Source organism: Bactrocera dorsalis, chromosome 1 (assembly GCF_023373825.1).
Source record: "Bactrocera dorsalis isolate Fly_Bdor chromosome 1, ASM2337382v1, whole genome shotgun sequence".
Classification (NCBI taxonomy): Eukaryota; Metazoa; Arthropoda; class Insecta; order Diptera; family Tephritidae; genus Bactrocera; species Bactrocera dorsalis.
The window spans coordinates 84,747,449-84,774,497 of NC_064303.1; the positions used below are offsets into that span (position 1 = coordinate 84,747,449).

A 27,049-nucleotide genomic window follows, 5' to 3' on the forward strand; every position below is an offset into this window, starting at 1 on the left:
TCAGTAAAGAATGTGTCCAGTAGTGACAACTTGACACGACGAAAAAAAGTACCGCTGAACCAGAACGTTATAATACTTACGATACGTGAATAAACACAGTTCGTAGAAGCGTTAAGTCACTGAAGGCATTAAATTAAAGTTCATAGAACTGATTATTATTACACAATGATTCCAGTTTGATCTTTGGGCTTAGAAATAAAAATATTTTGGTGCCAATTAAATCTGAACTAAAACTTAGATAATAACTTCTGCTACTTAAAGCACTTATCATCATTTTCGCTTATATGACACAAAGACTACACCCGTTGGAATACGGAAGTAACTCGGAATTGTTGGCATGTGGTTATCAACTCGCCCATACACGATTTTGGAAGTCATATGAATATGGCAGTTTTTTTAGAATCCAGTTTTCAAAAAAATAACTGATTGGGCGTTGGCGCTGCCCACATTTCGGTCGGAAATGGGTCCATATCTGTAGAACTTACTCGTACACTATAGACTAAAGCATCGGATATTAAATTTTAAACCTTGTACATCCTATTTTTCCAGTATAAAACAACGAAACATAAATCTACAATTACACCTACTTCCCATACAACCTGGTAAACTATGCGACAGCTCATTCTTGATCACTTTTGAGTCTTTAAAATTAAAATACCTGCCGATACAATCAAAACCGTATGGCACTTGAATCGTATCATTTCCCTGGATTAGATCCTTATGGCAAGCGCTCCAAAAAGCCCTGAGCACAAAATCGTTTAGTTTTGTGTGAAAATTTTGTGATTGAGCATCATAACGACTTAAAATAAGAGACTAATCCAAATTCTATTTTTTGAAACTGCGTAGTTGCAAATCAAAAAAATATACAAGTTTTCATACAAAGACCTGAATTTTGATCGAGTCAATTTGTTGACCAGCTATATGTTATTAGCTGTACGATCTGAGACAGATTTCTTTCAGAGATAATAGTCGTGCCTTGAATTTTCAAAAATTTAGACGATGGCCGATGGCTCTGCGAAACGCGACATTTACGCCAATAAAGAAGAAGCCTATCTGAGACTTGTACTCGTACATCTATGGAAGGGCTTCCGTCCAGTTTGTAAGACAGCTATATGATATAGTTGGTCCCAATTCAGCTCTTTATCCCGTACGAAAACTTCAAATCAACATCTCAGAAACTGTTAGTTAACTCGCATATATACTGACGAGCCTAGCTCGTTACGCTGATCAATTATACTTGTATGCATGTGTATGTTATAAGCTCTTTCGCACATCTTCTTTTGGATGGTAACAACAGATTGTCACCTTTTCAGGTTATAAAAATGTAGATGAAAACAGATCATTACATTAAAGGTTTTTCGAAATTGTGTCCGGTAGTTTTCAATAATGTTTGATACGAGGGCTGCTATATAAATATTTTCTTCCTGGCCTAGTAAATGAAATAGGAATATCTATCGACGAAAATGGTTTTAAAACTGTTTTTGTCAAAATATTCTCCAGTGCTTATACAATTTTGCAATAGACTTTAAAATACTCCAATTTTTCGAAGCACTTTTTTCCACAACGGATGAGTCACACCTCCAAACACAATGGTTTTTAAAATGGCTTTCAACAGCAGTCTGCCGCGAACGAAAATCGTTTGAAATACCCACGCATTAATTGTCTTGATGTGTGGGAATTAAAAAGAAGTCATTGGGTACCATGTAGGCTGTAACGGCGGATGACCCCTCAATTCGACGTGTTTTGGCCGTTCAAAAAGGCGCTGGGTTCGAGCCGATGTTTGGTGGATAGCTCGTACGATTGTCTTGGGACACAAATGATTCGTCTTCTCGTGTTTGTTTTTCCGAATTTCTCCGAAGACTTCAGGCCTAAACAAATGGTGGTTACCGACTCAGAATTGACCAACTACGTGCCTCAACGCGGAACAGTGCGGTGTTTGGCACCCCGGGAGGAGGGGGTGGGGGGGGGGGAAAGAAGGGCGGGGGGGGGAGCGGGGTGGCCGAAGAAACAGGCGCCCATTTTTGCTTCGAAGTTCTTTTTTCCCCGACGAACAACTTTCAATTGGATTTGGCGTCGTCCTTATGACCCACACGGTCGATTGCTGTTTTTGTTTCGGGCTCATACGCATAGATCCATGATCGTCACCTGTGGACGATCTTTATAAACGTTTTTTGAAGCACCGCGATCGTATTTTTTTTCAGCATTTCTTTAACAACCATATGCCACAACGAGCCTTTTTTTTTGAGCGATGTCAATTTGCGGGAGTCCAATCTTAGAACCAACCTTTTTTACGGCCAGGTGTTTTCATGCAATATCGAACTGTATTCTGGTGGGAGAAATGCATGTAGGCATCCTCTATCTGAAGGTATGTTTACATGACGGGTCTTAGCATTAACTCAGCTTCACGTACGGCAATACGATGTTTTCTGGCACAACGCTTTTTTGGACGACCTGTCACGGATTTACGTCTTTTGAGCGAGCGTCCGGCCACGATTGAATTCGTATGCTTGTGCTATCTGGGGCTTCATAGGCCATACAAAGGATTTAGTTCATCGATTTCACTCGTTGGCTGATAATCCTACGTCGAAAGCTCCTGGTGAAAAATGATCGCACGAAAGATGTTCACGAGTTTTTTAATTTCATTTTTTGGCCGAGATGAATTTTTTACATTGCCCTTGATGAAAGCAACCACGATTAAATGAACAAAACGTTTTCCTGAGTGATTTTATGCTAAAAAATTGTCAAACGTTTCCAATGGAAATTCAGATTGCACCTGGCAACCACTTAGTTTTGCCTATGCAGAAATGTATAGGTAGCCGTCGATAGGTATATGTGTAAGGTCGCTTGAGACAGTATTTACCAAATTTTATTTATTTTTGATGTTTACGTTGCGAAGCAGTTGATTTTAGGCAGACTTGCTTACTCGGTTAAGTTTCAGTAAACACTGGATTTTAACCGACCGGTATATTGTAAATCACGTTATTGGGATGTTTATATGGATGATGTGACCTACAATCACATTTTTGAATATCTCTTATATGAAATGAATGATGACATCTGTGCTTAACGATTTCTTTTTCACATAGCAAATAAAACTATTCTCGATTAAGTTTGGTTGTACACGGCTTTACAACTCTGCTAAATATGAACACGTTTCAGTATGTGTACGTACTATATACTATGCATATGTTTGTAGAGAGAGCCGGTAGACAATTTTATATTACAAGCAAGTCAGATTTAAGTACGGAATGCTGGGTTTTATAGACGATAAATGAGTTTTTATTACCCTTGAACTGCTGATGCAATTGCTTTGTATGCAAAAATATTTTTAGAATTTCTAGCAACATTTTTAAAAATCTGTATAATAGCCAAATGCTCAATGCAGTTATATACCATACCACATAACAACTAAACTGACTCGCATTCTGACAGACGAGAAAGTTATTGTGGGCAGAAGTTGACAAAAGTTAACGGCATAGTTTTACGGACACATAAAATCGTCAAATGTTGGTCTGATGCACATCTTAATCACTTTGCCAAAAGTTTAACCGAACTTTAGCTGAAGTAAACGCCCAAACTTTTTTATATTAAGCAACAAAGTAGGATAGACAAGTGAGCATTACGGAAATAGATGATAGCCTACTAATTTTGTAACTAAAAAATACATTGCTACCAGATTAAGAATTTATTTTGGTTGCTAAATCACATTGTTTATATTTGAGAATCTGTATAAGCAAATATAGAAAAAATTAACATAAACAAAAAATCTAGGTCATTATAGGAATTAATGTTATATAATTGTAACAACAGCGAACAAATATTAATAAATATATTTATAAAAACATCGGCAAGAATTGGTATGAATTCGAACTTAATTGTGAATCCAAGAATATTATTATTACTTCAACATTCCTTAAATAAAGTAAAAGGTGTTTTTAGATACGTAGATAAAGAAGAAATCAATTTAGAGTTTTGGTCAAAAATTTAGCTTTGTTACTAAGACAAAAATTTGCCAATATATTTTAAAAATTATTTCGGGCAAGTGATCGCCATAGCGACTGAAGCCGTATGTCAGCAATAACGCGCCGGATGTTAACTTCCAATCAGTCGATAATCGTCTCGGTCTTATCTGCGTAGACAAGCGATTTCACATAACCCCACAAAAAATAGACCAGTGGTGTTAAATGGCACGATCTTGGAGGCCACGCTATAAGTCCATGACGCGAAATGATGCGCTCACCTAAAGTTTTTTTCAGTAAATTGAATTGAATTCATTGACTGAAAGGAGAGCGCCGTCCTTTTGGAACGAAAGGTCGTCTACATTAACTTTCTTGAATTTAGGTACGAAAAAAGCATTATATGGCTCTAAAACGTTCCCCATTGACTTTAACCTATTATAATTATATACTTTATAACGGATTTAATTTTAAAATTTAGCGGTTAGCCAATGTCTCTCTTCTTATTAGGAATAGATGCAGTGCGAGCAGCTAATAGCTGTCTGACGGAATTCAACAAAATCCAATAGGAAAAGAGAAAATTGAAAATTACAAACTGAAATTTCATTCAATTTTATGTTCAATTGCCTATAATTTCTTTAGTGTCATCATTTATCTTATAAATTTTCTGCCTAATCCATTGGAATGTCATCTTTCCTTTGAAACCAGCTGTAATAATAATTAAATATATTTAACGGGTGATTCAACTAGAGCTACCTTTTTCACTTGCCATTTTTTGACAGATCACTCGGCAGTCACATTGTCAAGAAATTTTTTTTCAGTATTGTTTGGCATTTCATCATGGAAAGACCTACGCCTGAACAACGTTCTCAAATTGTTTAACTTTATTACGAATATTCACGTTTCTTCTCGCTTTTATGATAATTGCATGTATAAAACTTTCACAATTATCGGCTTTTTAGTAATAAAAATGTATATATGTATATTCAAACGTAGAGATATCTAGAGTTACAATGTACAAAAATTCCTGTTTACTCAACAAAAATCTCGTTCAGAAGTAATTCGTATGAACTGCTCAGAAACAATGAAGTCGCCTTCCAATGGACGAGATTACGAGTGTGAAACATCTACAGAAAAGTTGTTTTCTCAAAATGGGAATTAATAAATGATCAAATGGGGATTTACAAAACAATATGCCAAGTGCACTATTTGTGGCTCTTCACTCACAGAAATTAATGAAAGATGCAGATACATCCGCCAATTGTAGCAAGAAATTTATTTTTTAATAGTCGAAAATTTCCTAAGGAACCACAAGTATTAAATTATAAAAAGATTATGTAAAATATGCTGACAAATTGGAGCTATCTGTTGGATCAAATTGAAATATCAAGTTGAACTATCGCCATAATAAGCAAGATAAATTTTCGGATAATTTTGGAAAATATAGTAAGGAACAGGTAAACAGGTCCAACTAGGAGCTAAAAACGATGGACGATAAGTTATCAATGTTGATGGGATCATCTCAAGGTCACAGATTCCATCCAGTTCTTAAAACAGGATTGTTATCTGACAAATTATAAAACAGAAGCTCATCATAGCGATTTTATTGAAATATAACATATGCCTTTCTGTTTGCTTTGCACGATTTCAGACATTTTGTTTTACGTTTTCTGACTTTTGTAATGCAAAATGAAAATAAGGATTTAAAATAAAAGAAAACAATTCTTACAAAAATCAATCAATGAAAGGGTCAGGAACTACCGATACAAATAGATCCAAAATTGATCTCATACCTAGGGCAACAAAATTAATGTAGACCGGTGCTATCGTTCACTAACTCTCTGCCCTTGTGGTTTGGAATGTTATGAGCATGGTTTATAGCAAACATATCCTAGAATATGAAAACAGCTAAGATTTTGTTAGTAGGATTGAGTCCGCCTCTGCTTTCTTTACCATTCTACTTGTAGTACAACCTTATCATTAAACTTTGCTCAAGGAGGATTTAAGTCTAATAGCTCTTAGATTAGGGCATATAACTAATAGCTAGATTAACAAAACTCTCATACCCAAGTATGTAATTTTTTGTGAGTGTACAATAAAGTTTTACATGTAAACAAAACAACCGCTTTCCCAAAAAATTTATTAAAAAAAAAACATGTTTGTTCGAAAAATCGAATACATTTCAATATCACCACAGAAAAGGTATCAAATACATATATTTAAGAACAGAAAAGTCGAAAAATATTTCAACTGGAGTTGTAACATTCCAGAAAATTTACAAAAGCCGTTGTTAACAGAAAAGAAAAATGTTAAGGTGGCAAACTGTTCACTTATTATAGCTAAAAATATGTTAACTTTTTGATTTCAACCAAACTTATTGTTCATAGTTTTACATAAAATTTTATTAAAAATATTTAAAATAAAATTTCTAGTTTTCGCATCAGATTCTATTAGCATAACAGTACCCGCTGAAGTATCCTAATATTTTCGTGTCTATGTACAATATAATGTACCACTTACATACAAACATAGTATAAGAATATCTAAAGTTGAAGCTGTTCTTCATTTCATTAAAGTTCTTAACAGTTAAGCACTCTTACTACCGTAAATACACCTGCATACATTTTTCCAACTCTTTCATACCATTACAACTTTTCAGCTACTTCATAACCACAACTCTCTGCTGCGTTAATTTGATTAACACCGTAATTATGTGATATTTCCACGATTTAAATGCGCTTCATTTTTACTTAATTGCCTTGTCCCAACTTCCGCTAGGTGCGTTGTGCATTGTGCCACACAATGATTGGCATATGAAATCGCAATTTTACGCTCCCTTTAGCAAGTGATGAATGCGGGTGGCAACATCGCACGTGAAAAGTGAAGCATCCATTTCATGCACAACAAGCCGCGTTGCGGGCAGCGACAACGCCGCGAAGTACAAATAAATAATAAGCCACAATCGAGACGGCAGCTTCATGCTGCTCGCATACGCATCAGCATACTTAATAGCAATCACTACAGCAATTATAATGAGACCAACAATGCAGAAGTCACAAGCGAAAGACGGCGAAAAGTGAACTTCATCATTTAACTGCCATCGAATATGTAAAGCATATATTTTGCCCAACAAGGCGGCAGCAGAGCGTTTGTAATGTGCATTCACTTAGCATATATCAGCATGCATATTATGTACATATGTGTGTCTATGAGTATGATAGCCATATGCACACATTATACGTTGTCAATATAGTCGTAAATGCGCACCGGTTCGGTGAAAGGCATCATGCCCAAGTGAAAAATGAACCAAAATCATTTATTCAACATTATTATTCCGGCAATTAATTCATAATAGCGCACACGCAGTCGCCTTGAAACTCAGATTTGAGTTCGTGATCGCCAGTGGTCGCTGCTGCTGCTGCCATACAAAACGTGCTGACCAGCGGCGCATGTCGCCCAAGCATCCTTAGCTTGATCCTTTGCAAATTTGCAGTGTTTTTTGAGTGTGCCATGAATTTTTGTGGTTGTAATGAGATAAGGTGCATATTCAATGCAGTTTTCAACAGAGTGTGTTATCAGGACTGAAATACATGATTTATTTATTGAATATTTAAGTTAATTTAAATAGGAGGGTACTGAGCAAGTACTGTTCACTTTATGGCAAACGCCAACACAATTCTAGGAATATTTCCTGATTTATAAATAAGAAAACAATAACTGTATTCATTTATGTTCCACATACCGAAAGCCTTAAAAGTCTTGTCAAAATTGAACGAGACCCTTAGAAAAGTAGTAATGTCTTGTGTTTGCCAACAATTTTATTTCTATTATATTCATGAGCACTAGCCCCTTCCCAGACCCTTTTTTCTGAGTTTAATTTGCCGGCGAAGCATATGCTTGAGCTTTGGTAGCAACAAAACCTTATATTTTCTGATATTCCATGAGAGTAATCTTCTTTCGATCTACCAAACTATCAAGTCTTTTGATAATAGTAAAAGGTTTGGAACGACAAAAGGGAGTTGAGTCCAATCAAAAATAGTTGCGAGTAAAGTATTTTACTCAAGCTAGTACGATGATCTCATTTCAAGTATATCAATCTAGGTTAGGTCTTACGACTAATGTACAAGAAGCTTGTTCATCCTTGGGCTAATTAAGGCACCCTTGCAAAGGCTCTTGTAATTAGATAATAAAACTCAAGAAAGTACGTTCCACCTATCGTCCGTCTGCTAAGTTCTTTTATTTCTATTTTCGCTCAATGATCTAGATGACGAAACAAGTGAGATCCGAGATATTTTAGTCTTGTTTTTGCAAAGGCTGGACATTAAAGAAGGAACTGGTGATCGAGCAAAATTAGTTTTTTGGAGACATTTCCAATTCCTCACAGATAATTTCAGGCTTACGTGAAACAGTTTCGTTAAATTGTGGGTTCTTTCATTATAAAATACTCTAAATGACTTTTGTGATCTTTTCAACCTCTGGTTACATATCACACAAAGTTTCGGCACAACAAAGTACCATTGTTAGGGACCTTTTCTAAAAGACTTTTTAATATAATTTACCACGAGCATTTCAAAATACTGTTCGCCGTTAGTGGTAGGGTCGACATATAAATCACGCAATGTAACATTACAACTGTATATTTGCACTTACGTATATTTACTGTTATATATACGAATATGCATGTGTGCCCATTCGTAATTGCATTAAGCACATATACATGCATACGTGGCGCATACACGCCTATAAATCCTTGATTGTCTTGTCACCAATGTCACTAGTGCAATATGCAAACGCAAGCGAGGTACTCCACACAACAACAGCAAATAAAATAAAAATATGCAACAACAATGATAATGCCGTTGCGTGTAAAACGCGCACTTCAAATTAATGCTTTTTATTGGATTTAATTTCATTTCATTTCATTCTTCACGCGCGCTGCGACGGACAACTCTTTCATGGTTTACTAACCGAAGGGCGCAAAAGTTAATAACAACAGCAACACCGACAACAACGTTGCACAAAACAAAAGTAAAAAATTGTAATTTATTGCCGCTGCGTAATTGTAATATGCGTGTAAATGCGCTTATCCAACACAATTCATCTGCCGTTTCGTCAGGCCATTCATTTTCCATACGTGTGCATATTAATCCAACTGTTGCACGACAAACACTCAGGAGGAGTGTTGAAGGAAGGTGTGTTCGAGTTTATAGCAACTGCTGGAAAGCTGAGAAAAACGATAAACTCATAAAATAATATCAATAATCATAAAAACAACGGCGTTTTATTTTTATTGTAATTGCATCCGAAATCAGGTCGGAAATTGAGTGGTGTCCGATTGACACGCAATGTCGAGCACCCACAATTGAATTATTCATTGCATGAGCTGTTGTTGTCATCTTAACAGAGACGTGCATCGGAGGATTTCTATCGGTAACAATTAATTGAAATCCGCCTTAATGAAATGTGCGTATATAGCCCGATAAATTATCGTATTTGAAAAGTTGGCTTTGATTACCTTTACATATTTAAGTCAATATATAAATTATTTTAGACACGACTAGGGGTTCCAGTTTTGTTTCCACACTACCATGATCTTATAAGTGATTCTCAAGTAAGTAGGTCGATGCCTTCATATTTCCACAATAAATGTGGCAAGAATATGTCATACATAGTGTTTATGTTTTTTATACACATTTGCATGCTTTTAAACCAAATGTCGTAGCACTTATGCCAGAGGTACCTCTAAAACATGCATTCTGAATGCATCAACAGCTTCTTTAGGTGTTGGAAAACTTTCACCCCTTACTTTATTTTCTACGTGCTGGAGTTCGAAAAAAGTTAATCGATGATTTATCACCTGTAACAATTTTACAGACGTATTGTTTTAACACTTCTCTTGGTAGTAACCTCTTTTTGAGCAATTGACAAACTGTCAGGTATCCCACTAATAGTTGTTTATATCTTACGAAAGGTTACATGACGATCTGGCAATATAAGTTTACACACAGCATTAATAGTTTTCGGAACAACAACTATTTTACACGATCTTCACGAAATTCGCCCTGGGTAATCTTGTCCTACGATGGAATTTGCCACATCATCGATAAACACTGATCCTTCATAAAGCTTCATCTCCAAAAGATTTATTAAGTTTATCGATGCATTGTTGTCGAGTCAACGTCGAAAGTTGTAAAAATAATCGGGCGAAAATGTTTGTGATATAATTCTACTTTTTGGCGTATATGAACATTTCAAGGTACTGTAAGCAAGCCTCTTATCAAAAATGTGAAATTTTACGATAAAGTGGTGACTTTTCAGATTACAAGACTAGGGTTGCAAAATCCCGCTAAATAAAACGCAACCCTCTTATAGTGTTTACACAGGTAAAATTCCATACATATAATATCTCGTAGTTACTGGTGTTGCAACGTACATCTACGGTTTTCTTTCGATTAATGGTAGAATAATTGAAGGTATCAAAGATAATCAAAGCTGTCTGACGGTAGTTTTAGGAAATGAGCTGTTTGAAGGAGTTCGGATCAGGACCGGAAAAGATTGTTAGCTGAGCTTGTTGCAGTGGACAGGTAAAAACGAGGTAACATCACATATATTGGGTATATCCAGAAATCTGGTCGGAAGTTTAATCCGCTACAATATTCAGGGCATAAGTTCCTAAGAGCTACTCTGGTAATTTTGAGAATGTTATTCTCTGGAATGGCTTTGCTTACTTCTGAAAAGTTTGCTTCATCTACTATTGTTGTTTCTATGTAATGGGAAGTGGCCCGATCCGTGACATATACCTTCTCATAGGATAATGGCGAGCTGCCTGTTTCAGCAGTAGAAGTGAACAGTGGGCTTTTTGGCGAAAGCCTCATGCATCGAGACGTTCTAATAAAATTAATCATTAATTGAGAATGAATGCACAATTTGATTTGTAGGAAAATTCTGGTTTACCTCACATCGGTGATATTATGACTTGTGTATTTCTGTAACTCACGTAAAAGGCTGAAAAGCTTCAAATAACTTATTCACACCGGCAGCCACGCGACCAAGTAAAACAATTGCGTCTAACAAACTTATTTTTTGCGGTTATGTTTGTGGTTAGCGCCTTTTTGGTGGCGCTATGTAGCAATATAGTCAAGGCAGAGAACATGATGAGCACAAAATTTGCTTCGCCTACAGGCCACACATTTGCTGTCACCCCAACGGCGGCTCTAATAGTTACTAAAGGGTGATTTTTTAAGAGCTTGATGATCATTTATTTTTTAAAAAAACGCATTAAAAATGTGCGCAAAATCTCATCGGTCTTTATTTTGAAAACGTTAGATTGGTTCATGACAATTGCAAAAAACTTTTTGGTAGAGAAGATACATTTCCATCGAAAAGGCATGTTGACCGCGGCTGCGTCCTTAAATGGAATACGGAAGTAGTCCATTCATGTAAAGCGCGCTGTCCAATTTGGACAAGCCTTTTTCGAGCATTTCGGCCGGAATAGCCCGAATTTCTTCCGGAAATTGTTAATTGGAGTAAGACCAAAGCTGGTAAGAGAGTGGTTGCTGGCTTATTTCTAAATGGGGACTTTAGACTTGACAAAGAAGTTAGCCCCACAAAAAATAGTCATTTTCAGTCTACAGAAAAAGGCGGTTTAAATCGATAGATCTTCAGTTAGCCAACTTACGGGTCCATTTCCTGCGGCTGGCTAGCCAATGACATTGTTGTCCGTCAGTAACGTTTTCCCTCAAACTGGCCATAGAATCGCGAGCTGTGTGGCATGTAGCGCCATCTTGTTGAACAGCCCACATTTGGCGAAATGGCCAAGTTCGGAAGAGTTCTTACATTTTGGCGTCCAACAAAAAGTTTTGTTCGCAAGCAATTTTTTCGAAACTCGATAGCGATTTCGCAAAACATTCACCGTAACGTTATTGCGTCCCACAGCGATCTTTGAAAAAATACGGTCCAATGAACGATTCCACCAGCGTACAAAACCACACTGGGGCTGGCAAACATTTGTGCCATTTTTCCCAAATGCTGCAATTTGTCATAATCTTCATAAACGGCTTCTTGGTAACATGCAACTCTTCACCCCAAAATGAAAGCTCTTAGAGCAATTTGCTTATTAACGTAGCCACTTCAACCAGAAATGAGCCTCATCGCTGAACTTGTTTAGAAACTATACGCGCGCGAAACACACTTTTTGCCCGAATTTTCTGTAACATCTTGATTTTGGTCGCCATGGATAAAATTTCACTTGATTTGCAGCGCTAATTGCTACGTTTTAGCAAAAGTCTAAATTTCTCTGACAGTAATTATGTTACTTGCAAGTGTCTTGCGCTACTGACATCTCTTTGACTCCAGACGGTCTACACAGTTTGCTGCTTGAAATCCTGCATCTGTGATCTGCTCAAATTACTAATGCCTGAATTGCCTAACCTCAAAAAAAATCCCGTTAGGCTGTGAAGGTACTATATAGCGCAGCGCATTATCATTTAATTCTTTTATTGGTTTAGAGCGTGAAAAATTCGTGCGCATTGTAATTATTGCGTAAATTCCGAGTGGTGTGGAAGAAAACAATGAAGAGCTGAAGGACTTATTAAAAATTGACATCAAAATTCTGCGAACGAAGATAAAATAAGAATCGAATTAAATTTTAGGCATGTTAATGCGAGTAGTTGAATACATTTAAACTGGGAATACGTAAGTACAAGGGTGATTTTGTAAGAGCTTGATCACCAAAACTTTTTAAAAACTCAAAGCTTGGATTTGAAAACGTCATTTTAAAATATTGCAAAATCTCATCGCTAAATTCTTTGATTTTGAAAAAAGTAGATAACTGGTTTCATGACATATTACTTTGTTGGGGGGGGGGGGGGGAGATATATATTCATTTAAATGTTGGACAGCGGCTGCGGACCCCACCCTTAGGGTGGAATATCGATTCGGAAAAAGTCCAATTTTGGGTCAAACTTTTTTCCGAGCTTCTCGGCCGGAATAGCCCGAACTTAAGGGTCTTCGGAAATGTTGTCTTCCAAAGCTGGGAATATAAACTTTGCTAGTCTGTAGGGTTTCTGTCAGACTTTAGACTTGACGTTTTTTTTTCGGAATGCAAAAATAGTCTAAAGGCGTTATATCTCGCATAAAATCTTGTGGCCAACGTACGGGTCCATTTCTTGAGATGATATGTCTGTCCCGAAAGTTGAACCTCAAAATGGCCATATAAAATCGGCCGGGGAGTAAAATCTGTGTGGCATGTATCGCCATACACTTGTTATGAAACCACATGTTCAACCAAAAGGTTCATAATTTTAAAATCTTCAATTTATTGTGGCAACAAAAATGTGTTGTTATCATCGAACGATAGCGATCGCCATAAATTCGCCGTAACGTTGCGTTCCCAACAGTCATCTTTGAAAAAATACGGTCCAATGATTCCACTCAGCGTACAATTTTCACCACACCAAACAGTGCATGTTTTGAGGCAGTCGTTCGGCAGTTCTTGAACGGCTTCTGGTTGATCTTCGCACCCCAAATGGCGGCTCAATTTTTGCTTATGCTTACGCGTAGCCATTCAACGCCAGAAATGAGCTCATCCCCGCTGAACAAAATTTGGTTCGTGAAGTGGCAAACATTTATTTCGAAACTTAACGAACACTGATTTGGTAATAAAATTCAAGATGAATCCTTTTCAAGCGTTGCTCGTTTAGTAAGTCTATTCATGATGACATCTGTCAAAGCTGACTGTTGAGTGAGCGTCTCGTATTCTCGTTACACAATGTCTTAAATCCCAACGTGATCTGTCATCAATACTAATGCATGAAGACACTTGCTAACCTCAAAAAAAATCTCGATGGTCTTTCTTAGCATTGCAGGCTTCGCGGCACGCGAAAATTCGCGCATTAAAGCTTTTACATGCTCATACTTAGTGCATTCCAAAATATAACGGCATTGTAGTTGGAGTAAGACCAATTAGACGGCGGTAAGAGAAGTGGTTGAAGATATGTGTCTAAATGGCTGTGAGAACAAAGAAGTTCGAAAAAAATGTCATTTTCAGTCTACCACAAAAACCATTATATTGAATAGAGTATATCAGTTAGATATGTCATAGAGAAATAGATATGCCTGCTGGCTGGCTAGCCAAAGTCATTGTCTGCCAGTCAAGTAACCAACCAACCAACCAAATGGAATGACAGCGGGAGAATTGATTGTCCTTCCAACAGCCTCAACGTTTGGCGAAATGGCGAAATGTTGCGGAGAGCGGATAATATTAGCGACCGTCCACAAAATGGCTTTTGTTCGCAAGCAATTTTTCGAACGCGAAAAAAGAAATTTGCAAAACTTTAAAGCACACTGCTGATACCTCCACGAGCCTCGCTAAATCGCCCACGACAATGAACGATTATCCCGATGCTATCTATTCCACACGGGCTGTCTAACATTTGTGCTTACAAATTGCTGCAATTTTTATTTTTTAATCTTCATAATACTTTAAGTGCAGCAACTCAAGTGTGAAAATATGAAAGCTCTTAGAGCATTTGCATATAACTTAGACAATCACTTAAATACAGTAATGTAAGTGCATTGAAGTATTTGTATATCTGTTAAACTCTATACAAATATGTACAAACTTTTTGCCATAATTTTCTGTACTCACCAGTTGTTGAAAGAGGAGTTGTTTGTCAAGCGGTTCGCTCTATACATATGTAAGGATACTACTAACCCTTTAGAAGGCATCGCGGCGCTGAATTGGCTTAGGCATATCAGTTTAAATTCACTGGAATACTTAGTAATTTGTTACTTGCAAGTGTCTTGCGCTGCTGTAGGAGATCCCAGAGGGAAAACAAAACAGACGTCTACACAGTTTGAGCTGAACACTTGGAGTTGCGCTTGGGTCGGCTGTGAAAAACTAGCTCAATTTGCCTGAATTGGCTGTCGTTGAAATGGAAAATTAGCTGATTTACTCAGGCTGGTGAAGGTACGCGCAGATGCCGCTGTTGGGCTTTTTTCCAAAGGATACTTTTAAATTGGTTTGTTAGTTTTCTTGGTAAGGAGCATACGTAAAAATCACGCGCAATGGTTTTGGGTAATTATGCGTAAATTCGAGTATTATCAATACCTGCAAGAAGAGTAGTCATCCTTATTAAATGCAAATATATATCAATCAAAACAAATTGAAACTTCAAACAATTAATCATTTTAGGAATTTAATCTATATAGTAGAACATCGCAGCTGCCCTATCCAATTAAAATATTGTAAACAGTTTTGACTCACCAAAACTTTTAAGAACTCAATAGCTTGGATTTGAAGATGATTTTATAATATTGAACTGAATGAAATTTAACTAATTATTTTTTAATAAATTTAAATAATTTTTAATACATTCAAGCAGCACACAAGTGTATAAAAATTATATATACCCTTAAAACAATATATAAGGTGCACCAATCATGGTTATTTACGATAGAGTTAGTTAATTCTTCCCATAGCTCCCATATACCAACTTTAAGGGTTTACAAATTTTCAGTTGACTTTATACAATATATATCGGCCAGCCTGTAAGGTTTAGTCTCAATATTCATGAAAGTTTAGAGAGCTAAAGTTTTTTCGTAATGCTACTCATATATTTGAAGTGAAATTAATGGGCAGGCTCATATCTGGTCCATAAAATGTTTTCAAACTTTCTCCTGGCTTTGTATCGTATATATCTACCAATATGTAAGATACCTAATAATAATAGATATACTATAGTTTAGTGTCGAAAAAAGTAAAATCGGTCAAAGAAATACACATCCTCTATTACACTATAATACTAGTGAAGATGGTCCAGCAATGCAAAAAAAAAACTGGAGAATTTTATTTCTTAAATTACAAAGTTTTACATTTACCTTCTCGGTAACCAAAACTAATTGAAAGCACCGCAGATGGTGTGGGCATCGTAAAAATCCGCCTCATAGTTTAAAGAATGACATTGCAACAATGAGGTGGTATTTTTTCATTGAGGAAATAAAGTATATGATTCAAGGCGATTTGATCATAAATGCAAAAAGTTTTGGAAGAAAGAAAAAAGTCGAATAACTCCTTCGCAGGCCAATACGAACTTAGCTGAAAGAAATGACGAGAGGAGATAGCGACTAATTCAATTTTTTGGTCAAGAAAAGAAAAATTGAAATCTAATATCGAACACATTATTTTATCCTGACTGCCAGAAAACTTGATAATACAATCGATGGATATCGTTCAAAAAGTTCGGACAGCAAGCTCTGATAAGATCATCATAAAATCAAATAGATTGCAAATCAGGTAAATAATCACTTCTATTCCTCAATGGGAAAAAAAAGGTTCAATTTCGGATCACACTTCAGTGCTACTGCAAAAGTTTTGCGTGATTAGGCTGGCCGTAGTAATTAAGATTGGTTTAAGCCTAAAATTCCAAGCTAAATATTGAGTAAGTTGAGGACGATCGAAGTGTAAAACGCCTATTTGAAAGTGAAATTTAATGAAAGAAAAATAAAATTGAATATCCCGAGTTCCGAGGGTATTGTGCAGAGAGGTAGTCCCACCTGGCCAAGCGACTTAAAACTGATATTATTTGGTACTACGAGCAAAAAACTCGTCTTGGAATAGAAAACGAAAGTGCTCGCCCCAATACCGTTATTGAATAATAGAGTGACACCTATTGCGCGAGAAACTAATAAGTAAACGTCGACCTTGGTCCAATATTTTCCTTAAAAATCGAAAAAAAACTCCAACTGATATTATAAGAGAAACTTAATAGAAAAACAAAGGGAAGATCTGGCATCCGTAATGTAAAAACACACTGTTTGGACTAAACAATGAATTTGCCCATGGAAATTGTAGACTACAAGTGGTTTTTACATGATCTAATCCATTTACACAAAGGCACGGACCGCTATTCTCAAGAAGCCACAGGTAATTCCTCCGTAAAAAATCCGCCCTCAATCCATTTGTAAATGAAAACCATTGACGGGTAAACGCTGTAATTTGGCATAAATGAAAAGAAACTACTTGGAATAAATATATGAAAGCGTTTTTTCGGATGACAGTAGATTGAACCAGAACCTTCGATCTCCATCACAGACCAACTGGCAGTTATTTTACGAAAGGTGAAATAGAGAGAACGCTTTTACAATCAATGAAAAATTACAAAGCAACGGTTCTGATGAGGTTCCACCAACTGACAATTAAATTTTAAAAAGTTAAATAAATGACAAAAAATATGGACTGCTCTTAGTAAAGCTTTTTAACCAAGTTTATGACAATGGCCAATATCCAAAAAGACTGATTAAAATCAACATTCATACCAAACCTAAGAAAAATAATGCGAAACATTAGTAATAGTGAGTACAGACTAATTAGTCTAATATCAGATGCTCTCAAGATATTTCCTAAAAAGTCATTCAAGCCAGAACATTAAGAAATGTGAAGAGTCAATGGGCAGACGCAAATTTGTCTTGAGAGAAGGGTCTTTCCTCGGGCTAACAACGCTGAGGCCATTGTTCTGTATACAAGTGTTGGTTCAAACTGCAAAGATGTCCAAAAATATGGTATTTTTATGCTTTTATTGATTAGGAGAAAGCTGTCATATTTAGTACACCATTTTTGTAAAACACCGATAAAAAATATGGAAATTATAGGTCATTCTATGGGAATAGATCCCTCGACAAAAAGAGATTCGTTGTATAAGAGAATCTATATTGGCAACAAATGGCCCATGTAATAAAAAATAAAAATACGTGATTTTATAACCGAAGAAATATCTAATTTTAAGAGGTTTAAGAATAAGGATTCATTCCTCATGACGTTTTTTATAATTAATCGCCACAATTTCGGGGAAAAAGTCATAATTTCGAGCACCCTTAGTTGTCAGATCAATGAAAGTTTTGGAATGTTCAAAGTAAATAGAATCCTTCGATCGAATCTTGTAAAAACATGCGAACAACTTTTCTCAAATACATCAAGAAAAACATATTTATGTAAGTTCGCCATGAGCTCAAATCTTGACAACCACGACTTTGAAATATGATTTTCGAGAAAAATGTTAAAGTTTGGGTCCACTGCTTCTAGATATGCTCGAGCGCACGAATTTTCACTGGACTTTAAAATTGATCAGATCACTTGATATGAACAAGCTAGAGTCCTCGAGCGAATGGTTTTATTAGGAGAATCCTAAAAAATTTTCCCATGGATAGATAGGAGTTACAACCAGTGAAGTTCAGAGAAGAGGTTTTGGAACCGCAAAACGAGGTTTGTTGTGTAGAGACTATCAAAACAAAGAAAAATAGGCCTACCTGATTTGAGAAAACGTATTAGTGAGGCACTCTAAGTATGAGCACTCTACAAATTAATTACCCAAAAGAAAAATTGAAGGAAAACAAGATGTTGGCCGTAAAAAACTTTCGTGGCTTCGAAGTAGTCGACAATGGACAGGAAATCAGAACGTTGGCAACCTTATAAATGTGGCAAGAGATAGAGAGAAATATGTTTGCGTCATAAATAAGAAATATCTGTGCGAAATAAAAAATTGTGCTTTTTATTTTTTTAATATACAATAGATATAGTTAACATGTAAACATCACGTTATTATTTTATTGTTAAGCGTATTCATATTGTACATACTCGTATTATTAAATATTATAAGATCACCAATTGGCAAATAATCAAGAAAAAAAGTACTTGTTTTATTCCAATTTACTTACACTGTATTTGGAACACAGTAATAGTCAGTCGTTTATTAAACGAGTATTTTGCAATTTCAATTATGTATTGAACAAGTTAGGCAGTGGATTTAACAAAATTTCGATGATTCAAATTATATGATAGAACGTATCACATTTAGCGTAAAAACTTTTATACAGGATTCGCCATGTCACATAAAAATTGTAAAACCGCGATAGATGAATAACTATAACTATAAGGGGAAATATTCACCCTCCATAAAAAATGCATTATTTGTAACTGAACATTTAGAATGAAAAATCGGTAAAGCTATGATACTATGCAAAACTTTATCAATAAATTGAAGTTTCAATGAACGGTTCGTACGAATTATGTGCAAATTTCATACAAACCGTATACATAACTGTGAGTTAATACAAACGGTTCGTAGAAACTCGCACGAAATTCGTTTGACGAATTACACCTCTGTTTTGGATTATGAAATTGAGTGTTTTCACAATTTACAAGTAACTCTTATATAAATATGTATCATGTTCACGGAAAGCTTTTTTATTTTTGTCTCACAACGGCACATACAATCAGACTATAAACATTCAAGTAGAAGACTTTAGTAATTATATTGTTGTATTAACTTCAATATTGGAGCGTAAATAGAATAAGAAACGAGTATTTAATGGACGAGTGTAATATATAAGCGGCCAGAATTTTTTACCTAATTTTTCTATTTTTTTCAGGACTTTTCTCCGACCATATAGAACAGCGAAAAATCTTGAGCTCACGGGAGATGAATCACTTATGTAAAAAGGTCTTATAAATTCGGAGTAAACAACTTCAACCGTCATTAGAAGTAAAGTGCTTTAATAGCCGTGAAAAGTGCTATACTGGAAGTATTCGTGAGTGAGCTAGTTGAATCAATCGAGCTGATCAACCAAACATACAAGGTCTTTCGAAGCAGCAATGCCACTGAACTCTACGTTACACTGTTCAATACGGAGCTTTAAGGAGAGCTGAGTGCTTTTCTGCGTGTGCAAAATTAGTAGAACGGAAGTTAGCTGCTGGCGTTTGACATAGCATAGCATAGACGTAGCAATTAGCTAAAACGCCCATTCGGCCATAAGGGCGGCATATGTTTACAAGTTGAATGGACTTGAGCGCCTTGCAACTTCAAATGCATATTTGGAAACTTCTGTTGATTGGTAAGTTTACAAATTTTCTTTATCTTTGAGCCAGTGAAGCTATTTAACTCTTGATAAAAACTAACATTACTTTGGAAATATTGTTCAATAATAAAGATACGTTGTTCTATCGTTGTTACTAGGCCTAAACTGTCAGCTAAAGATTTCCTTTTTTTTAGAAACAACACTTTGCTTTATAAATATTTGGTGATCCATTTCGAGATTCTCTACTTTTTTAAGAAAACACACAAAAACTTCCAATTGAAATGTTTATTATCATTTGAAAGAACATTCTTCGAATATATTTTTTAACGATTATCTCTTTCATAAGTTGATCGGGGCTACATATCAGATGGTCTATCTGTTGAGAACAATTTCCGATGACCCGTTCGAGCATTTTTGCTGGTAACTTGAGAATGACAATCGTTATGTTTTCTTCCATCGAATCGGGATTGTCAGAATAGATTTTCGACTTTACATATTCCACAGACAAAAGTTTAATGAGTGATATCACACCATTATGCGAAAACTTGAAATTATCTACTTACCGAAGCGTTCTCTCATTAATTCCATTGATTGCTGCGATGTGTTGGAAGTGGCATCGTTCTGTTGAAACCAAATGTTGCCGAGATCATGAACTTCCATAACCAGTCATAAAATAGTGAGTTCTCGTGGCGAGATATCGGTCGCATTTGACGGTTACGTTCTCACCGGCATCATTTATGACCGATGATTCCACAGCTCACAAACTACACCAAACCGTTTTTTTTTCTGGAGGAAATGAAAACTCTTAAAACCTTTTACATACCCATTTAGCCGGAAATTGACCTCACCGCTGAAAAAAGATTTGGCTCGAAAACGACGGCTTCCAATCTTGCCAATTTGTTCCCTACATCATTCCGAGTTACTGCGAACGGCGCTGAATCGACTCTCCACGGTCTTCGCGTACATTATCAGCTACGGCTGCTATATAGTATATTAGTCTATTCCGGCGAATATAATCCAATAATGAATTTTGAGTCTCAGGATGGGCGATGGTGTTGCGAATGCTACACTCAGCAGGACGATTATGTTAATCCGTCAGAAAGAGGCTACTGAAAATAGTATCTCTCCTTGAATTACATGGAGTATTGCACATATAATTATTTGGCTGTAGTATATTTTTTCTTAATCTATGCTAATTACGTTGACTTTACATTGGGTCAGTAATGCGACTTCTAAGCTGGGACTTTTAACTTAATGCCTTTCGGTTCTAAACATTATACAGGAAGGATGCTCTGTGGACATAATTGAAAACAATATAAGCTTTAACACAAATTTCCGCATTTATTTTTAAACAACAAGAGGATTAATATAATAATGTAGATACGTATTTTTTATAGATTAATTTACTAGAAAAGTGGTTGTTGCAAACTTTAATAACATTTCTCATAATGAAATTGTTTATTAGATCTCGTATTAATAATTAATTGTTGCTGTTTTACACTCAACCCAGTTTGGTAGCCTTAACGCGTTTGGTTGGCGGGTGTTATTCTAACCACGGAAACAACGAACCAGACAAGTATCAAATTTCATAAACATCCGCCGAGTGGAGTAGGTGTCCATGGTGAGCGGAAGAGTAGCGTAGCGAATTAAGGTGAATTAGAGTAGAGTTAAGTGCAGTTGAAGCAAAATTTAACTCATCACCTAGTTTTTGTTGTTGCAATGGTTGCAATAATGAAGCATTTGGAAAGTTTCCTAATTTTTGCAACTCGGAAAAAATTGGAGTAGGCATGCGAGAATTAAAATCTGTGAAGTACTTATTACGGTAAAGTGCTGAGAAAGCGGCTTTTCTCCACTACAAACTTGTTTTGCGTGCGTTGCGGTTTGGCGCTGTTACAAACATACAAACACATTTGTATATGCGCATTAATGTATGTATGTGCAGTATCCTAATTTACACTGCCATGATTTGCAGCAGTTTGCTAACTCTCCTGCTTCTCTGTCGCTGTTTGTTTATAGTCAGTTTCTGTGCGCGCAGGTGTTTGTTTATTTACTAGACGAGCAATAAAATTTTCGCTACTAACCAAATCATGATTCTCCTGCATTTGCGTTTGAGGTATTTATTTGAAAAGTAGAGAAGAAGCCGTGCGAAAGCATGCTAAAGTTTCAAGCGCACTTTTATTTTTGTTGTTTTACTTACCACTTTAAACTGCGTTCGCTGCTGTAGTTGTTTTGGTACTGTCTTATTTTATTTGTTTATTTGCCGTAGAAATTTCAACCGATACTTAAATTGCTGCAATTTTCTTCGGAAACTGTGAAGCATACTTATAGGCGCTTAATTAGTAAACCATTGCATTTCAAGTACATTCGGCGTTCTAGTCACTTCCATTGCTTTGCTTCTGCGAACTCATCTCAACTTCTTGTTTTCTTTTCGCAGCAACTCGACTATTTCACTATTTGTTTGCGAAGAACAGAGTGTAAAGTAAACATCTAGTTCATTACTTCGCCTAAAGGAAGGAGACCTCAAAAACTAGTCATGAGCAGTATGGCCTCAAGTGTGGCGATATTTATTTAACATAAATAATTTAATATTAGCTTGAAATTAAAATAATTATTTAGCTTGATAATGAGAAAATAAGGCTTGCTCAAAGGAATAATCGTTAAATTTTTAAGCAAATGAGCTTATTATAAAAGTTTGTTTATAAAAAAATAATTATAACACCTATCATCGGTGCAACAACCTTGGCTCTACAGAATAGCGCTTAAAATAATTTCATTGATTTTATTGCATATTAACTTGAAATCAGTAGCCACACTCGCAGAATGGTATTTTGTTATCTTATCTTATTATTATACCTTAATTCAGGCGCTTTGATTCGAACCAGCTTTCTGTTCTAAACTTCAACCTTCAATAAGGACCAATATATCTGCCGATCACTTCTGTTTACCTCTCATTTGATCTAAGTAAAACATATATTATTAATGTTTCAATAAGTACAAAGTTTCTTACTCCAGATTCTGGCATTTAATACCCACCTTTAAGGTTGATTCAGTTTGTACCAGTAAGAAAATATAAAGAAGTAAATTTTGTTGTTGTTATAAAAAATATTTTTAGGAATGCCGTCGGGCTTAGTTATCCCCCTTATTTTTCGACAATAGCACTTCATTCGTTGGTCAAATCTTAGCCGAGAAAATTGAATAGAAATAATAATAGCCCACTGCCACATACTACTGTGATCAAATTGAAACATGAATTTTGTCCATTTCATCTCCTTCAAAGTAATCCCCTCCTGCTGCAACACACTTATGTCAACGAATTTTCCAGCCATCATAGCTCTTGGAAAATCCTACGTCGTGATGGCCATCAGAGCCTTCTTCGATACAGCTTTTATATCCTCAATTGAGTCAAAGCGGAGTCCTCGGAGTGGTCATGTGAATAGCGGAGTGGTCCACGAAGGTGAATCAAGCGAATGGTTGCGGTGCGATATTAGTTGAGATTGTGGCGAAATTATCACGAATAACAAATGGAGTATAAGATGGTGCACCATCTCACTTCTTTGTTCAATAAACTCAGAGAGAGTAAAATTGAAAGAATTCACTTTTAGAGCCTCACAAATCGACACGTTTCTCAAATACTAATGAATATTTTGAAATAAAGGGTGATTTTTTAAGAGCTTGATAACTTTTTTTTAAAAAAAAACGCATAAATTTGCAAAATCTCATCGGTTCTTTATTTGAAACGTTAGATTGGTTCATGACATTTACTTTTTGAAGATAATTTCATTTAAATGTTGACCGCGGCTGCGTCTTAGGTGGTCCATTCGGAAAGTCCAATTTTGGGCAACTTTTTCGAGCATTTCGGCCGGAATAGCCCGAATTTCTTCGGAAATGTTGTCTTCCAAAGCTGGAATAGTTGCTGGCTTATTTCTGTAGACTTTAGACTTGACGTAGCCCCACAAAAAATAGTCTAAAGGCGTTAAATCGCATGATCTTGGTGGCCAACTTACGGGTCCATTTCTTGAGATGAATTGTTGTCCGAAGTTTTCCCTCAAAATGGCCATAGAATCGCGAGCTGTGTGGCATGTAGCGCCATCTTGTTGAAACCACATGTCAACCAAGTTCAGTTCTTCCATTTTTGGCAACAAAAAGTTTGTTAGCATCGAACGATAGCGATCGCCATTCACCGTAACGTTGCGTCCAACAGCATCTTTGAAAAAATACGGTCCAATGATTCCACCAGCGTACAAACCACACCAAACAGTGCATTTTTCGGGATGCATGGGCAGTTCTTGAACGGCTTCTGGTTGCTCTTCACCCCAAATGCGGCAATTTTGCTTATTTACGTAGCCATTCAACCAGAAATGAGCCTCATCGCTGAACAAAATTTGGCGCGAAACACATTTCGAACCGAACACTGATTTTGGTAATAAAATTCAATGATTTGCAAGCGTTGCTCGTTAGTAAGTCTATTCATGATGAAATGTCAAAGCATACTGAGCATCTTTCTCTTTGACACCATGTCTGAAATCCCACGTGATCTGTCAAATACTAATGCATGAAAATCCTAACCTCAAAAAAATCACCCGTTATATGATAGACGTCACTAACGGTACTACCAACTTACATAAAAGAAATGTACCGATTGAAAAAGCACGCGAAGTATAAACTAAACATTCACCTTTCAATTTGATCACAATAGCATTTTCACCGAATTCAAAATTTCATTTTTTTATTAAGTTGCTAAGAAAGAAGCCAATTTGGACCTAAATATTTCCGTACAGATTCTTTGAGCCATACCTGAATAGTCAGAATGTCCTGCGACCATTGTGGGTTACCTGTAGAATAACACAGACAACTTTAAAAAAGAAAGCCAGAGCAGATACTGTGAAGTGCTGGCGAAAACGATGGGAAGACAGCCAAATTGGTTCCTGAATGTTTCGACTAATTCCCAGCATTGAGCCGTGGAAAAATAGACCGCACGCTAAAGTACATTTGTATTGTTCATATTTGAAGAGTTTCAAACACCAAGACAACGACATATGTATTATTGCTGAATATAGCGTACACTTTGCTTCATTGTGCGAAATATGAACAAAAAAGGCAAATTTTCAAAAATGCATTCGGTATAGACCGAACACCAGAAAACCTACTGTATCAAATTATGGAATCACTGGATAAGTGAGAAGACGTATGCGAAGTAGGAGAAAATAAAATGCAACGGTCAATTAAGACGCGACACACAAACCGTGACTAGAAGGGTTTGGTAACAAACATGGTACTAGAGGGTTATGAGACAAACCAAGGTAGGGTCAAGTAAATGCAGCTTGCTACTGAATGTATTCGGGTCATCACGTGCGTATAAGTAATACTCACTCCTGACATAATACTTGACGGTGGTTCCAGGAGATCGGTACAAGAGAGTAAGAGTTTTAGTTCGGATTAAAGTTCCACACTGACACGGGGTTCAGAATTTCGATGTTTCCTCCTTGTACAAAAAAAGGCTGATAGTTTTCTTTGTTATTTCTATGGCTTTAGCTTTGGTTTGTTGTGTCGTACTACATATTGATTTTTGACGTTTCGTTTGTGCTGATAGCCACTTCCCGTCCAGTCTTCCTACATATAACAAGTTGAGTGACACTGCACGCTAATTTGTAGTGACGAAAAGAGTGCTAAAGAAAATACAACTACAGTTACTAAAATGCCATATTGCCATATATAAATTCTACATTGCAAATTTAATGTTTGTAGGCTTTGTTATAAGTATCTTCAAGGAAACGCAGACGCCATACAAAGTATATATATATAAATGATGAGAGATACGAGCTGAATCGATTTAGCCTTGTCTGTCTGTAAATACGCAAACAAATCGCTCAGGTTTTGGAGAATTGATCTCAGATTTTGCGCATGTCCTTTCCTCTCCAAATGGCGACTCATTTGTCGGAGCCACTGATATCAAACCAATATAGCATATACATAGCCGTTATACAAACTGAACTATCGGAATCATGTTCTTGTAAGGAAAACTTTTTCATATGCTAAGATATCTTCAGGACATTTGGAACGATTCCATCGATATCCATCGTAACAATGTAAGAAGTAATCCTTCAGATCAAGCTGCCATACAAACTGACAGATTTGAGTCAAGCTCTTATAAAAAAACATTTTTATTTGTCGAAATATATTCACCACGAATTAATATGTTATTCAATATACTCAATACACAATTATATGCAATCAAAGTGGCTTAGCATTTAGCTGCTCTTTAAATAATAAATGAAGAGAAATTTTGTCAGTTATGTTTCAAAATTTTTGAACTAACTGAAGCAAAGAAATTTCTTCAGTTATATCCCATAATTGTTTAAGTTATTATAATCAAATCATAATGACTAATATCTAAAGTGAATATAAGCTACTTACAACCAACACTTTTAAGAATGGGCAAGCATGCCGAGAATCCTCTACAGTTAACAACCAACTGGCGTTTGTAAATTTGTAAATCTTGGAATGCGGATTTAATTAATCAAATCACCAAAATTGGACATAACTTAAACTCAGTAACCAATAAATTTAGCATTACGCACTTCCGATAGTTAATAGATATGAATGTTAATATTTCCACATAAACTATTTAGCTTAATTGACATTTTGCACTGGCACAAAATCGCTTCGTACTCCAAAGGACTTGGGTATGCATTTACAACGCGCTTAATTAATGAAATTAAAGTAGAAAGCTGCTCATATGCACAGCAACACGTTTCCAGCAATTTACTTATTATTGGCTATTAATATTGCAGGCAACGAAAGCGTATTGCATACCTAACGAGCAAGATTAAATAAACATGTGTGAGTGAGGAAATAAATTTTAGTCGAAACTATAAATTTCAATAACCTTACTTATGCAAAAAGAAAATTAAATTAATATAAATGACCATACGGTTGGGTGTTATGTAGAGTTTCTTTTTTACTAAACTCCTCCGCTTCCCAATCAACTGCACATGCCACAAAGCAGGATTTTACTTATATTTTTCGTTACTATACTGCTAACTGCCATTTATTGAAATCGACTACTATAATAGTAATGAGACTAGTCGGGCTGCGAGGTGGATTAGGCTCATGGAAGACACTGGTCTCCTTGTGAGAAGAACAGGTTCCGTTCAGATTTGCTCACTTGTAATAAATGTTGCTTTGTTATGCAGGCTATACTGATACGTTTGCGGTCTAGATTCTGTCTAGGTTCTGTCGAA

General features: G+C 36.1%; 1 protein-coding gene across 2 annotated transcripts in view; it reads left to right on the forward strand.

Annotated features, from left to right (window-relative positions):
• The window catches only part of LOC105223161 (putative neural-cadherin 2), a 237,889-nt gene that overhangs the window by 42,718 nt on the left and 168,122 nt on the right, over nt 1-27,049 (forward strand). For both annotated transcript variants that reach the window (XM_049461318.1, XM_049461315.1), the window contains exon 2: nt 19,383-19,844. In XM_049461318.1, coding sequence (XP_049317275.1) covers nt 19,790-19,844 — 55 coding nt within the window. In that variant the 5' untranslated portion in view covers nt 19,383-19,789. The remainder of the gene's footprint in view (nt 1-19,382; nt 19,845-27,049) is intronic.